Genomic DNA, 14557 nt, shown 5'->3' with positions numbered 1-14557 from the left:
GTGTATTAATTTCTTTAATCCTCACAACAACCGTGCAGGGCAAATGCTATTATCCCCATTGTACAGATAGGAAACAGAGGCAGAGGAAATTAGGTAAATTGCCCAGGGGTACTCAGCCAGTTAGAGACAGGGCAGATGTGAAGTCAACCTGCCTGACCCTAGATTTCACATTTTCACTAGTTGTAAATAGATGTTATAGTTCTGTGTGCGTGTGTGTGTGTGTGTGTGTGTGTGTGTGTACGCAATAGTGCGGGCATTGGACAGGTTCCCTTTTGTGCAGGCCTGACCAGCTCTGTTCAGTGAAATCTTGAGGTGTGTGCCCCTTCTCCTCCCCCAGAGGAACCTGGCGCTCTCCTCTGCTCAGGCCCGTCCCCTACTTCTGACCATTTCCCCCACGGCTGGCGCTCAGCCTCTCTGTGTCCTTGCTGCCTGTGGGCCAGGCACCGGGAGGGAGAGCAGCGAAGGCACCTTTGACCTCTGAGTGCTTGGGGGTGTGTATGTGTGGGGTTGGTTTCTAGCACCTGCTGCAGCTGGAACTTTGGCCACTCCCAGTCCCGTTCAGAGCACAACAAACACCAGCGCTTCCTTCCACACCTGGCAGTTGCTGGAGAAATATCACCTCTCCCAGAGCACTCCAGGATAGGGGCTGCTCATCAAGAATCGACCATACCACGAGGTGGAGGCTGAGATTGTCCCCGATCAGAGACCAGGTCTGACAGGATGGGGAGCCGGGCACCCCATGTTCACTCTCCTCTGGAACTGAGGCAGCGAAGCAGCATCTCTCCCCAGCAGCCTGCCATCCCCATCTCCCCCGGGGTCCTCTTCCTGAGTGTTGAGGGCACGTGCTCCTCTCCACTCCCAGCCTGGCTGCCAGCCGCCTTGCCTGTCTTGTGGGCAGAGAAGCGCCATGCCTGCGTGCCAGAGAGGCACAGGTGTGCCTGTGCCGCTCACACAGTGAACACCTGCTGGAATCTTGGCGGAGGGCGGACTTGGGATAGGATCCACGGCAGAGACAGTCTGTGGCACAATTAAGAGGGAGCAGAACACAAAACAAAACAATGTTTTTCTTCCTCTCTTTTTTTCTATCACTTGTCCTAATTGTTTTCCCACTTTAAAATTCTACATCAACTTTAATTAAGCTGGCCTCAGGCAGGGAAGTCTGGCAAACTTGGAGAAGTTCACTTGTTTATTTTCTTATCACTCAGTGATTGAATTTTTGTGGCTCACTCTGTTGCTCTCTTGAAGGAGGGACGATGGCAGCCTCCCACCCGCGGGACAGGTGCAGACAAGAGCTGCTCATTGCAGCCTCCGAGGGAGGCACTTCTCCAGGAAAATCTACCATTGGCCAACTTCTGCTCTGGTTTTGATTCAGCCCCCACCCCCTCCAACCCCTGCCTCCTGCAAGATCTTCCAAGGTCAGGGTGTGGCAAAGGGAGCAATTTGTAAGCAACTGAGAGAATACTGGACTTGGAGTCCAGAAATGGGTTGGAAGTTCAGTTTGTCCATTTATTTTGGGGGGCACAGGTCATTCATTCATTCATTCACTTGTTTATTCATTTGCTCATTCTTTCATGTGTTCTTCATCTGCTTTCTCACTCACGATTTATTTGCTCATTCATCCGGTCTCTGCCGATCACACTGAGCAAAGGTGCATGCCTGCTTCTGCCACCACCAGCCCCAGCCCCAGCCCCAGGAAGTTATTTGTGACCAAGTTATTTGACTCCTCTGAGCCCCTTTCTTCATCCCTGGGTTATTTCAGGGCTGACAAAGAGATCATGTGAATGAAAGTCAGTGCGCCTCCTGGCTCAGTGTGGTGGCACCACGTGGCAGCTCTAAATTACATCCATCATTGAACCTGGGCTCTGAGTCTTAGTGAGCTTTGGCTTTTGTTAGCAACTCAAAAGCCCAAACCATCTCCAGGTTCAGGGATGATAGTTAAATCCTGAAGGTTCCTGAATTTTGTGATAGAGTGGAAGGTATGAGAGCTGGGGGTTCTGAAGGAGCCAAGAGGCCTGGGTGGCTGACTGAAGAGCTCGGTACATTGCTGGGGCACCCTGGGCTATAGTGTGAGCTTGGCTGGTGTCTGAGGCTCAGCCCAAAAGGCGGCTGAGGACCGGAGAGAAGCAGGCAGGTGTCTGCTCAGTCTGATGAGGAGGCAGTGGGTGAATGGCAGAGTGAGTGAGTCAAGAGGCGAGTGGGGATTGGGCAAAGGACTGAATACATGAATGAATGAGTGAATAACTGAAGAGTGAATGAGAGAGTAGATGATTCAACAAATGAATGGATAAATAAACAAGTGGGTGAATGTGAGTAAATAGGTGAGAAAATAAGTAAGGGAATGTGAGCAAATACTTATGCAAAAGTTTGAATAAATGGATGAATAAGTGAATGTCTGAGTGAATTACTAAGTGCCTGGATAAATTAATTAGGGAACAACTGAATGAATGGATGAGTGGACAAATGGATAAGGGACTGAGTGAATGAATCAGTGAATGAGTGGATGATCCTATGAACAAATGAATGAGTGGACGTGACTGAATGAATGACTGATGACATGAATAAATTAATTAGGGAATGACCAAATGACTTGGACAAGTGAACAAGTTACCCTTGTTCCCACCCGGGATATGGAGGAAGGGGACCTGCTGCCAGGGAGGAGAAGCAATGTTTTCCTGTAGGCAGTCCTCCCCTTCCCCTGTGGCAGCAGAACCCATCGGCTTCCAGACCATCGGCGACTGTTCCATTATGTATAGATACAAACAGGATTGCCATGTATCGTTTACTCCTTCACTAGAACACACCGGAACTATTGAAACACAGATGTCAGTAAAATAACATATCTCTCGTGGCTTGTCTACCTGTCTCCCTCACTGCTGAGAAATAACTCGCAGCAGCGGGTTAAGCTAACAATAAACACAGGAATTGACTTCAGTGGGAATGAACTTGCTTGACTGTTGACGAAAATCTAAGGTGATGCAACCTCCACTGGGCTTGTGGCTTGCTCAGGTGGCAGCGTCTGCTGCCGTGCTTCTTCCTTCTGCCTTCTTGGGACAAGAATGAGGGACAAAGGCCCCTGGCTGGTGAAAGGGTGCCTGTTGCTGGGCCCAGAGGCAGGTTGCAGTGTCCTGTGAAGGGCCAAGGCTTGACTCTCGTGATTGGCACAAACTTTGATGGGGAGAGAATGCCGTTAAGATTGGGGAAGGCCTCTCTTCTTCCTCCCTGCTTAGGCAGTTAGCAAGCATTAGGCAGGGGCGGGATGAGAGGGGGGTGAGGTATCCTCTCCCCCCATTTACACCAAGGCATCAGGGCACAAGTCTGTGCAACTGCCAAGTGCAGGCTGGTCGTGAGTCACATGGGGGAGCGGCCTGAGACCCCGGGGTTTAGCGTCCTTGCACCGCCAGCAGCCTGCCCACCAGGCAACCTGAAGGGAGATGAAGGTAGGCAGGCCTCGGCAGAGGGCACTCAAGTCCTAGGAATCTGCACTCAGCTAACTGCACGCATGTGCTCCGTGGTTTCCCCGGGAAGCAGAGATCATGAATCTCCGTAACTTGAGCCCAGGGCCTCATCACTCACTGTGATTGTGGGGGGATTGAGAGCTGGAGTGGATGAATCTAAACAAAACACACACACAGGGGACTCATCCAAACGAGCTCGCTTGGCCACCACTGGGGACCCCCTCCCACCCCTGCAGAAGCCAGGGAGGGGTTTGGGGGTTTGTGGGGTGGCCCAGAGGGGACAGCAGCCTAAGGTTTTATTCTCTGCTTCCCCCCCCCCAATCTGCGAGCCAGTGGGAGACATGAATCTGGCTGGCAGCAACTTGGGCCAGCCTAGCTGGGGGTTTTTTAGGGGATGTTAATGAAATGCGGGAGCACTTGTCCTTTCAGACAGCGGCCCCTTTTATTTTGGAATGAAAAGCTGCATTAGTCTGAATGAGGTTCGGAGGCCTCATAAATCCAGCGCTGGCTGCCTTGTGAGGGAGTGAGGAGCCCAGGCCTGGCTGGTGGGTAGACTTGTTTACCAACAATTTGAAAAACCAAGATTAGTGGCTCCCAATCCCTGAAGATACAGCTTGAGATGGTGCCAGTTCCAGTGCCTGCTGGTGGCAGGACAGCCAGAAGAGGCACACAAGACGAGGAGAGAAGGCTGCCGGTTTCTGGGACCACAGAGCTCCCACTTTGCTCTAGCAAAGGACCCAAATTCTATTCTACTTTAACCTTTCTACAAGCAGCCAGAAGCCCCAAGGGGCCTCCAGGGGAGGTGACATGTGACAGGGATCTTCTGTAAGAGCCTGTCCCTTGCTCAGTCCTTGCAGGATAGGACAAGGGTCAAGCCTGCAAACTTAGGAGGCAGGTAGGCCTGCATTTAGATACTGGCTGCTTGTCAGTTCCTGGTAATGATGGCCAATAAATACTAGGGAGAGGGAGGGAGGGAGGGAGGGAGGGAGGGAGGGAGGGAGGAAGGAAGGAAGGGGGAGGGAGGGAGGGAGGGAGGGAGGGAGGGAGGGAGGGAGGGAGAAAGGAAGGAAGGAAGGAAGAGAAGGAAGAGGGAGGGATGGAGGGAGGGAGGGAGGGAAGGAAGAGGGAGGGAGGGCTAAGGTCATATGCTAACTCTGTGACTTTGGACCAGGTATCCTCTATGAGGCTCAGAGCCTTCATCTGTAAAATGCAGAAATCAGACAGATCCTAAGAGCCAGCTGTGGAGAGGGTTAGAGGACATGCTGCATGTAATGTGTGTTGAGTATGTTTTTCAGAACATAGAAAACATGTCATTATTACCATCGCTGTTTTTCTTGTAAGGCTTACCACCCTCCACCACAATAGGAGGGAGCAGGCTGCTGTAAGTTTGGCGAGACCCCTGTGTTAGAAAATGGCCTACAGTTAGGTCTGAAGAAGGCCCAGTCCTGGGCTGGGGGCAGCTAGCTTCCCTCTGAAAGTAGGGCTCCAGCTAACTGCCAGGCCCAGTGACTGAACCCACAGCCCCTGCAGCTGGAGTCTGTTTCCCACCGTAACCAAAAACTGTGGTAGCAAAAAAAAAAAAAAAGCTTCCCTTCGCAGTGCTGAAATGTGCAAGAGCAAAGCCAGCCTATGCTGCTTTCCCTGGGGATGGCGAGGGGGCCCCAGGTGACAGGGCTACACTCTTATGCCCTGGGAGCCTCAGATTCCCCCTCTGCCTTTATGCATTCACTTCCCTAGTACCACTCTCCTGCTGGCTTTCTTGGAGGTTGTTCCTCCTTTTCCTGCTCCCCACCATTCATCTCTCCTTCCCACTGGCCTTTCCCAGGGTTCTGGTCTGACTTGCACATCTGTCCCTTCCCAAGAGTCACACTTCTACCCTTCTGTTTCTTTAGTTTCTTGGCCAGGCCACTGTTCTCTGCACCCTGCCCCTCCCATGGCCAGAGGCCCCTGCAGGATAACCAAAACAGAACTAACATCCAGGCTCCCCTCCTCCCCATACCCTAACCATCCTTGGGTACTGCTGGTGATGCTCTTTTAGTCCTGCATCTCTTGCCTTGAGTTCAGGTCCTGTCAATCCCCTTTCCATCCCCTCAGGGCACTGGAATTTTCTTCCTTAGAGAACAGCCAGGACTTTTGGGTTCCTTGGAGTAACTAAACCACGGGTGGAAGCTGATAGGTGATGGAGATAGACATCCAGTCTTGAATGAAGAGTCTCCTCCAGCTTCATCCTGGAGGGAGGGGCCTTTTGCTCCTCTCCCGTGCCTCTGCTTGCTGGTGCCCACCGTGGGCAGTTAGTTACACTCTATCAAGAGGTGGCCATTGCTGCTTCTCTGGCTCTGGTCTGCATGTCCTTCCCTCTGGTCCCTTGGGTAACATTTCAGTAGCTGCTTGGGAAACCAGCCGCTCCTGCTCAAGGGTGAGTAAGACCCAAGTCTGGCAAAGACAAACAGCAGGTAACCTCCCTTTGCTGGTGGGTTTTTGAGGACGGCCCCAGGACTGACACACCTCATTCTCTTCTCAGGAGGACGTCCTGAGACTCTCTCCTCCTCCTCCCACAGCCACATTGCCGCCACTTCAGGTGGGAGGGAGTCCCCTCCTAGTTGGCAAGATTGGCCACACTGCAATATTCACATCCTCACAAAATACCACGGTCCCCTACGCTCAGACAGGAAGGAAAAGAAAAGACAGGAAAATTAACAGGCCAGATAGAGCTCCACTCATAGTCTATTTGTAAGAAAATTAAAGATTTGCTTTTCAGAGGTTGGGGGCCATGCTCTTACCAGACAGCTGGCAAATGGGAGAGATTGGGAATGATGGAATGGATCAAATTATTTAAATGAGAAAAATAAATCCACACGCAGCCTAGCCGCTGCCGGTGACAGATTCGTTTATTTATCTACTGTATCGGCACCGCTTTGTCTCTGTCAAAAAGGTCATTAAACTCGCCTAACTGAGTAATTCGCAGCCTCCTGCTCCAGACTCGCTCCACAGCCCTTCCCTTCCCTTGACACCCAGTGCCACTTGAAAAAAAAATTATTATTGCTAATAAACAAGGTCTTTTTCTTTTCTTTTCTTTTTTTTTTAACCCTTTCTAGCTTGCTCCCACACTGGTCCTGCTCCGCCCCACTGGAAATTACAGTTTCTCTTTATTCTTTTTTCAGGAGGAATATGGGGGCAGCCCTTGACGTTTGCTGGAGGAAAGGGATGGGAAGTACCAGGGTATCTCAGCTGTCCCTCTGAATATAGGGATTTAGTCGTCTTCCTCCGAAGCCCCAGTCGTTGCAGTGCACAGTCAAGTCCTGCCTTCCACAGCAGAGGGTCTGGCCTGTGCTCCCACGTCCCTATCAGCTCCTGCAGCTCCCCTAGCTCAGCTTGGGCAATTCTCTTTGAATTGTCTCCCGGAGCCCCAGTCTCAACTCGGATTCTGTAAGGGGTGGGGTTAGGGAGGGAAACCGGCTCCTGGGTCGGGCTCCGGCCGCCACCGTCCAGCCAGCCCCAGCGGCGTGCGAGCGGGAAGGCGAGGCTCCGCAGACGGCGGGCTCCGGGTGCCTCTGTTCCCGGCGGGCGCGGCTCCTCCAGCTGGTCGGGCTGCTAGGCTGCCTCCGTCTCCCAGCTCCCGGTGCCAGCGCTCGTGCTCCACGCCCGGCTCCCAGGCTCCGTGCCCTGGCAGTTGAAGGGACTAGGGGGCGGCGGGCGGGTAGGGACGTCTGGGAATCGAGGACAGTCCTCGTCCTCCCGGCGTCCCCCCAAACCGTGTCCAGGGTTCCCTTCCGCGCCCCCTGCGCAGGTGTGAGCGCGCGAGTGTAGCCTCGGCGGGTGTGAGTGTGAAGTGCGTGTGCGCGGGGGAGTGCGCGGAGGGAGCGCGGGCGGCGGGCGGCGCGGGAGGCGGGAGGCAGGGCGCGGGGGAGGGGGCTGAGCGGGAGTGTGTGCGCGCGTGCAACTCCACTCCGGGGCTTTGTGCGAGCCCGGGCGATAGCATCGGCAGCGGCTGGAGGAGGAGCGGCCGGAGACGCGTGCAGCCCGCCCGCCAGCGCCCGGCAGCCGGGGCAGGTGCGAGCCCGCGCGGGAGCCGAGCCGACGCGAGCAGGAGCCGAGTCCGAGCGGAGCCCAGGCGGAGTCCAGGAGCCTGGCTAGCCGGCGGCCCGTGGGCAGCAGCCGGGCGGGGAGGGCGCCTGCGGGGCGGCCCCCCAGTAAGATGTGCGCGGCGCCGCGGGGCGCCCCCCACTCGCAGCAGCGCTCGGGAGCCGGGCAGCTGGGCCAGGCGGCGCCTTGGGGGCTGCTGCGCGCCGGCGCCTAGAGCTGCCGCCCCAGGGAGCCCGCCACGGCCGCGCCCGGGGCACGCTCGGCGGCGCCCAACGATGACCGCTCCCTGGCGGCGCCTCCGGAGTCTGGTTTGGGAATACTGGGCCGGGCTCCTCGTGTGCGCCTTCTGGATCCCGGACTCGCGCGGGATGCCCCACGTCATCCGGATCGGTAAGAGCTCCCCGGTGCCGAGGGTCTTCGTGCGTCCGGGCGGGGACGGGAATGGGGGACTCAGAACGCGATCCCAAGAGATTTCCCTAACCTTATCCGGCTGCCTGGCTGGGTGACCAGCGGGAGCTCTTTCTGGTGAGGATAAAGTTCTCAAGCTGGGGTCACAGGCCTTACTTATTAGGGAGGAGGCAGCCCGGTCGCGGCGGCTGAGGTCGAGGGGCCCTTGGCGCGCTTCTGGGAGGCCAGACCTAGCGGAGTGTGGCGAAGCGTTCCAGCCCCAACCCGAGTCGCGGGCGCATTTCCCGGCATCTGCCAGCCTGACCCTTCGCAGACCGAGTTCTGGGGACCCGGCTTCTCCAAGGAGCGGGAACCCAGGGGAAGGCGCCAACAACTTCGCTTCCCTCCTCGCTCCCCCTGGGCCCGCCGCCCCCACCTGGGGGCATGGCCCTAGTTGCCACGGCAGGGACGCAGGGTTCGGCTTCGTATGATGGGGGCAGCCATTCTCCTCTCCCAGTGGCCGCCTTTGGTCTCAGTGGCCCGCATTCAGTCCCGCGGCGTGGGGCATCGGAGGGGCAGCCCCACTGGTCGCTCCAGCCGCCCCTCGCGACAGAGGCCTCTCCCTGGCCTCGAGGTAGCACAGGTCGCGGGGAAAGGAGCAATCGAGCTTGCCCAACGCAGCTAGAGAAGGAGACGAGCCCTAGGGACGCGAGTGATTTTTAAAGTTAGCCGAAATCCCTCCGCAGCTGGCGGCGGCTGGCCCCGCTGCGCGCAGCTTTCTGCGGCTCTGGTGTCTCCGCGTCTCTTCTCGCTCGAGACTCTTACTTGCGGCTTTAACTTTGTTGTGTGGCCGCCCAAGCACCCTGTAGACAGCGCTCTGGGCTGTGCGGGGTAGGGACGGAGGGTGTGTGTACCAGGCGCATGATCGCCAGGGCTGGGCTCTCGGCCTGGCCACGAGGGAGCCTCCACCTCGCAGGCTCTGCACTCGCCACCAGGCCGGAGACCCAGGCCTCCTGGGTTCACGAGGCGCCACCACTAGCTTCTAGCGTAAGACGGGTGGCAGAGCCAAGGCCACCTTCCTCCCCTGTGGCTCTTCTCCAGGTGCGGTCCCTGAGCTGCCAGAGGCTTGAGGGGTGCAAGGAACCAATGTCGGGTTTGGTTTCCTACTTGCGGTTCTCCTAGGAGGCGGTCAGATCCTGGGAATCTGCCTCCTCGTAGCTCTCTCCTGGATCCCAGACCCTCTTGAGCTTGACGTCTGCTCAGGCTGAGGTCCATCCCCAGGATCCTGGTGGGTGCACACGCGGGGAGGCAGGGAGGCAGAGGAGTCCGGTTACTGGACTCTGGGTACAGCCCTTATGGTCAGGCTTAACCCTTTGCAGCCCACGGTGTTCCTGGCAAGCCCAAAATATCATCTGTCTGTGTCCTAGTGCCCAATTTGGCCACCATTCCAGGGACAGGCAGCCCGTTTGTAGTGGGACAACGATTTCTTTATTCTCTCCTTCCTTGTCTCTGTTTTTTTTTGGGGGGGGGGAGGGGGCTTGCATGGTAGAGTGCCCTTAGGAGAAAAGGGGAGACAAAAGGTGCGATGTGCTCAGCTCACACATTGCAAGACCCTCTTCCGTGGCCCTTCCTCTGCAGGGGTGGAATGGGCATGCTCCCAGCCCAGCCTCAGGGATGGAGGTTTTGGAGCCTCAGCTGCAGCCACCTCAGAAGAATGAACTGAAGGGGACAGGATGATGTACCCTCACTTGACCCTTACACTGTGCAATTGACTTGTACTGGGGGACTCCTCACTGCCCTGAGGGGAAGCCTCAAGCCTGCCCGCCCTTTCTTGGGTTCAGCGTGTAATAATGCAATTAAGGATGGCAAAGCCCTCTTCTCTTCTAATCTTCCTCGTATTAAGCCCTAGGATTAATTAGCGTGTCGGCCCAGGCCATTTATATCCAAGAGCCTGGCCCTATTTGATTTTCAGCCCGAGGACTAGGGTGCTGTGCGGATGCCAAACGTGACCACCGGAACTGCGCCAGCTTGGATGGAGGATGGGAAGGCTCTGAGGCCTCTGGGCTTCTCTGGAGCTTCCTGGGGAGTTGAACTTCAGTCCTTCTGAGTCCAGGCTCAAGCCTCTCAGCTGGAGTCAGGGAACTAGAGTGGACGTGCACACACAGAGAAAGATTCTCTTGCTGTAACCCAAACATACCGCCTTGGTTGGGCCCAATGCCATCTCCCTTTGCTCATCCCTCCCCACCCCTGTGATCTCAGGGCTCTGGCTGGGGCTGCAGGAATTGAAGCCCCAGAAATTGAGCTCAGGAGTGTGCTGCGTGCTTGCGGTGAAGGTTCTCAGAACTGGCACCTGAGCCGGCTGCGCTGGGAGCCCAATCCTTGAGCAGGCAGGCGTTGCCGAGCACCGGCCAGGGAGAGTGTTTTCCTGCAGGTGTGAAAAGGGCTCTCTGGGCTGGGGAGCAGTGTACCGCCCTCTCTCTTTGTGCCTCTTTTGGGGGTTGAAATTTCCTCTTAGACAAGGAGATGGATAGCTCAGCAGTGTGACAGAGTGTTCAAACAATCCGTCTTGAATAGATGAATTGCATTGCTCTGTCTTTTTGTAATTGTGTCTATCAGAGGGAGAGGTCAAGGCATTGATTGCTTGGATGGTTCGCAAGTAACAAAGGAGAGTGAGGGAGAGAGAGTAATTGGATTGTAGTCTGCAGAGGGAAAATGATCATTGATTATTTTATATGAATATGTGGAAGATGTATTCTGCGTGTGATTATCAGTTGTTGCTCATTGAAGGTTTTCAAGGCATATTATTTGGTGTTTTATTATTATCATCATCATTGCTATTATTGTTCAGATGGATCCTGGTCTTAACTCACGGAAAGCAGTTTAATGCACGAGTCTTCTCAGCCAAATGGGCTTCAGTGACCTCATGTGGGGACCTGGATTTCCTGGTTACACGACTCAGAAGCTGAAGTGGAGGGGCTCTAGGGAGGGGCTGCTGTGGGAGCTAGGAGGCCTGGGTTTTCTGCTCTGCCTTCCACCGGGTTACCCAGCCACCTTGTTCAAATCTCACACTCCCCTGCCCCCCACCTTGAGCCCATTTCCCTCTCGGTAAACTGTTAGGTTGGCTGTGATGGTTTGGGCTATTCTGTAGCTTTAGAGTTCCCTTCAGTGCAGGCTGGTGGGGACTATTGACACCATTGCAGATCTGTTGTGTAGCTCCATAGTTAGATTCGTTGTGTTTCATGAGGCTCCTTCATGTTACATACGTACTGTAGGATCGAGGGCCAGCCTAGAATTTGAAAAGGGAACCAGACAGCGGTGGCAGCAGCTGGGGAGCTCGAATGGATGGATGGTGGTGATCTCTAGCCAGCCAGGGGGGAGGTTCAGAGCCAAATGACTGCAGAGACATAAAGCAGGTGTGTGTGCGCTCGTGCACGCACGTGTGTGTGTGTGTGTGTGTGTGTGTGTGTGTGTGTGTGTGTGGTGGGGGCTGGGGGTGAGAGAGGAAAGGGCTGGCTCAGCTCTGGACTCTCTGAGCACCTATAGACAGAGTAGATCGGAGCTATGAGGCCCAGAGCCTAGGCTGGGGGGCCCAGCAGGCACCTGCAGTCTGTCCCAGGGTACTGAGGTACCCTTCCCTAGAGTTTTCAAGCCAGCCCAGTCTGCATCTCCTCCCATGAGGTGACTCAAATTGTCCTGAAAGCTTGTCTCCTGTTTGGGAGCCGCTGCGAGTAAAACAATGAGAAATTTCTCGCAGTGACTGGTGATGCGCTGAAACATCACCGCCTTGTAGGAGCAGACAGGAGCTGAATGAAGATCAATAGGGCTTTCCCCCCTGGAAGTAAATAGCTTCAGACAAGACCTGGGAGTGGCCCAAGGGGCCTTAGAAAGCATTAACTTGAGGAATTTCTGCCTCCACTTTCTAGCCCAGATGCTCCTGTCAGCCCGGGCTTCCCTCCCCCTCAAGTTGGAGTTTAATTTCTTCTTGATGTCTGCCTTACACTGCACTAAATGGCTTCTGATGTCAGGATGAGCTGGGTTTTTTCAAGGTGGTTTATGCAGGGTGAGTCAGGTACCGTGTCCCTACTAGGCTCTTCCAAGGCCATTTGCATCCCTCTGCCTCGGGGTACGACAGCTGATTTCAGAAGACTAACCGTGCTTTGCTATTTGAAAGGACTTTTCAGGGACCCCTCTTCATCTCCTACCCCTTTAAGAAAACAAGGCTGCCTAGTAGCTCAGTTGGTTAGAGCATCGTCCTGAAATGTCCCTGTTCAGAATACATACAAGAATCAACCAGTGAATGCATTAATAAACAGAACAACAAATCTCTCCCTCCCTCCCTCCCTCCCTTTAGTTCTCTAAAAAATTAATTTATAAAATAACATTTAAAAAATGAATTTAGCTGCTTTTAGGACTCTGGTGCTTGTGAGCCTCACTGGATCACTGCATTCCCACCAGCATTCCCTGTCCCTGCCCCAGGAAACCGGGAGGAGGCGCACATACCCCTGTGGGCACTGGAACAACCTCTCCTCTCGGAGCAGGTGCAACACTGTATGCAGAAGAGGCTGCAGGGCTGCTTGTTGTGCTCTTATAAGGGGAGACCTGGTTGTGCTCAACAAGTGAGGCTGAGCTCCTTCCACCTTGTAACAAACCGCTGCCCTGGCCTCTGCCTCCCACTGTTTTAGCCTGAGCCCCACTTTGCTTGCTCAAGACCCTCCAGAGGGAACAGGGAAAGCTGACGCTCCACTTGGCTGGGCAGCTGCAGAGAGGAGCCCAGAGCTCCTCAGGCCCTGCCTGGCAACAGAGAGGACTCAAGCTCCAGGATCAGGGCTCTTCCTCTGGGGCCAGCACCCAGCAGGTTCGGGCCTGTCTTCCCAAGGCTGGTGTGATGGGGCCGGGGCTTTGGCTGGGTGGATGGGCCAAGGGCCTGTGTGATGCAACCAGGGGTTGTGTGAGCTTGTTAGCTTTCCCAGGTGCTAATCCCCGGCGGCAGCACCAGGGGGCAGTATGTCTGTGCCGAGGCGGCAGGGTTGGCCATATCTCCAGCCTGGAAGCCCACCTGGGTCTGGAGCACAATTAGACTAGTAAAACAACAACACAACAAGACTCCAGCCCCTAATTTATTTGAGCACGCATTTACTGCTAGGCATGGGCTAAGTGCTTTTCAAACAATGACTAGTAATGTGGGCAAATAGTAAGTGCTCAGTAAATGTAACTGTTGCATTTTCCCCAGCGTGTTATTTACTTTTCACCACCCTACAGGCATTACTCCCATTTTGTGGATGAGGGAACTGACTTTGTGGTCAGTTGTCCAAGATCACACAGCCAGTGAGTGGTAGAGGCAGGATAAGCACCCCAGTCCCGCCAGCCTGACTCCAGATCCTGTGCTTTTCGCTGTCTGTGGAGTTGGAAGATAGAAAATGATTTTTGCCGGCACTGAGCACAATGCCCCGCCCCCATGGTTCTGGGTACTGAGTGTGGCCTGGATGGGCTGGGCTGGCTCACCTGCTATAGGGCACAGCTGTGTGGGCTCTGCGACATGTAGCCCTACCAGGGCCAGTTAGACCGTCCTTGCTGATGGGCTGTGAGGCAGACATGCTTCCCTGAGAGGAGCAGCAAGGATGGTCTTTGTCATTCTGCCAACACACATTCTTATTCTGACTACAGCCCCCCACCCCCACCCCTTGTCCGGTCTCCTGTACTCTGCCCAGCACTTTAATTTTTTTTAATTTTTTTTATTTATTCATTTTAGAGAGGAGAGGGAGAGAGAGAGAGACAGAGAGAGAGAGAGAGAGAGAGAGAGAGGAGAGACAGAGAGAGAGAAGGGGGGAGGAGCTGGAAGCATCAACTCCCCTATGTGCCTTGACCAGGCAAGCCCAGGGTTTCAAACCGACAACCTCAGCATTTCCAGGTCGACGCTTTATCCACTGCGCCACCATAGGTCAGGCGCCCAGCACTTTAATCCAAGCCTGAAATAAAGCTAGGACTCTCCCTTTGGTGTGGCCAGTTCCCCCACAGGAATGCCTCTGCTCTGGGGACTCCAGTTTACATGTCCCCTGGCAGCCACTAGGCTGTTCTCAAAGACATCATCAGAACCTTGGGGAACCCCAGCACCCCATATCTGGATCTTCCCCTCGCTTCCGTCTCCATCAGCTAGTGACCTGGCTAGAGAAGGCGGCTGGTGAGTTAGCTCTTTGTTCTCCCTTCCTTCCATGCCCTCCTTCCCCCCTCCTCAGTCCCATACCCTCTTCCCTCCAACATCCCTTCCAGGCTAATAAGTTTTATGGCCATTTTTTTTGAAAAGCAAAAGTCACATTCCAACCTTTTAAGTAGAGCCTGCCTTGCTAGGAACTGAGTTGGCAGGCCAATAGGAGGGTAAGGCACACTGATGCTGGGCCCTGAAATAGGCATTGCCGTCCTACAAATGGGGTGGGCAGGGTGTGAGGGCCTGGGTGCAAGAGCTGCCCAATCCACCCTTCCCCACGGAGAAGACCCAACCTTTTTATTCCACCATGTTCCTTCTCTCGGGGGACGCGGAGAGACTTCGATAGTGGTGGCTGCCGGGGACCGAACTGTTCTAGAAGTGAGGGGAACTGCACTGGTCAGGGTCTTTCCAGAGGTGACAGATTTGAAAT

The 14557-nt window shown here is 54.9% G+C and overlaps 1 protein-coding gene across 1 annotated transcript in view; it reads left to right on the top strand.

Annotated features, from left to right (window-relative positions):
* The first annotated feature begins 7433 nt into the window (after positions 1–7433).
* GRIK3 (glutamate ionotropic receptor kainate type subunit 3) overlaps positions 7434–14557 on the top strand; it is a 225122-nt gene continuing 217998 nt past the window's right edge. Inside the window, exon 1 of the mRNA XM_066375884.1 lies at positions 7434–7928. Coding sequence (XP_066231981.1) covers positions 7814–7928 — 115 coding nt within the window. The 5' untranslated portion in view covers positions 7434–7813. The remainder of the gene's footprint in view (positions 7929–14557) is intronic.

This window comes from Saccopteryx leptura, chromosome 3 (genome assembly GCF_036850995.1).
Source record: "Saccopteryx leptura isolate mSacLep1 chromosome 3, mSacLep1_pri_phased_curated, whole genome shotgun sequence".
NCBI lineage: Eukaryota > Metazoa > Chordata > Mammalia > Chiroptera > Emballonuridae > Saccopteryx > Saccopteryx leptura.
Note: the sequence above shows the minus strand (reverse complement) of the source record. Positions and strands in the feature narration are given on the sequence as shown.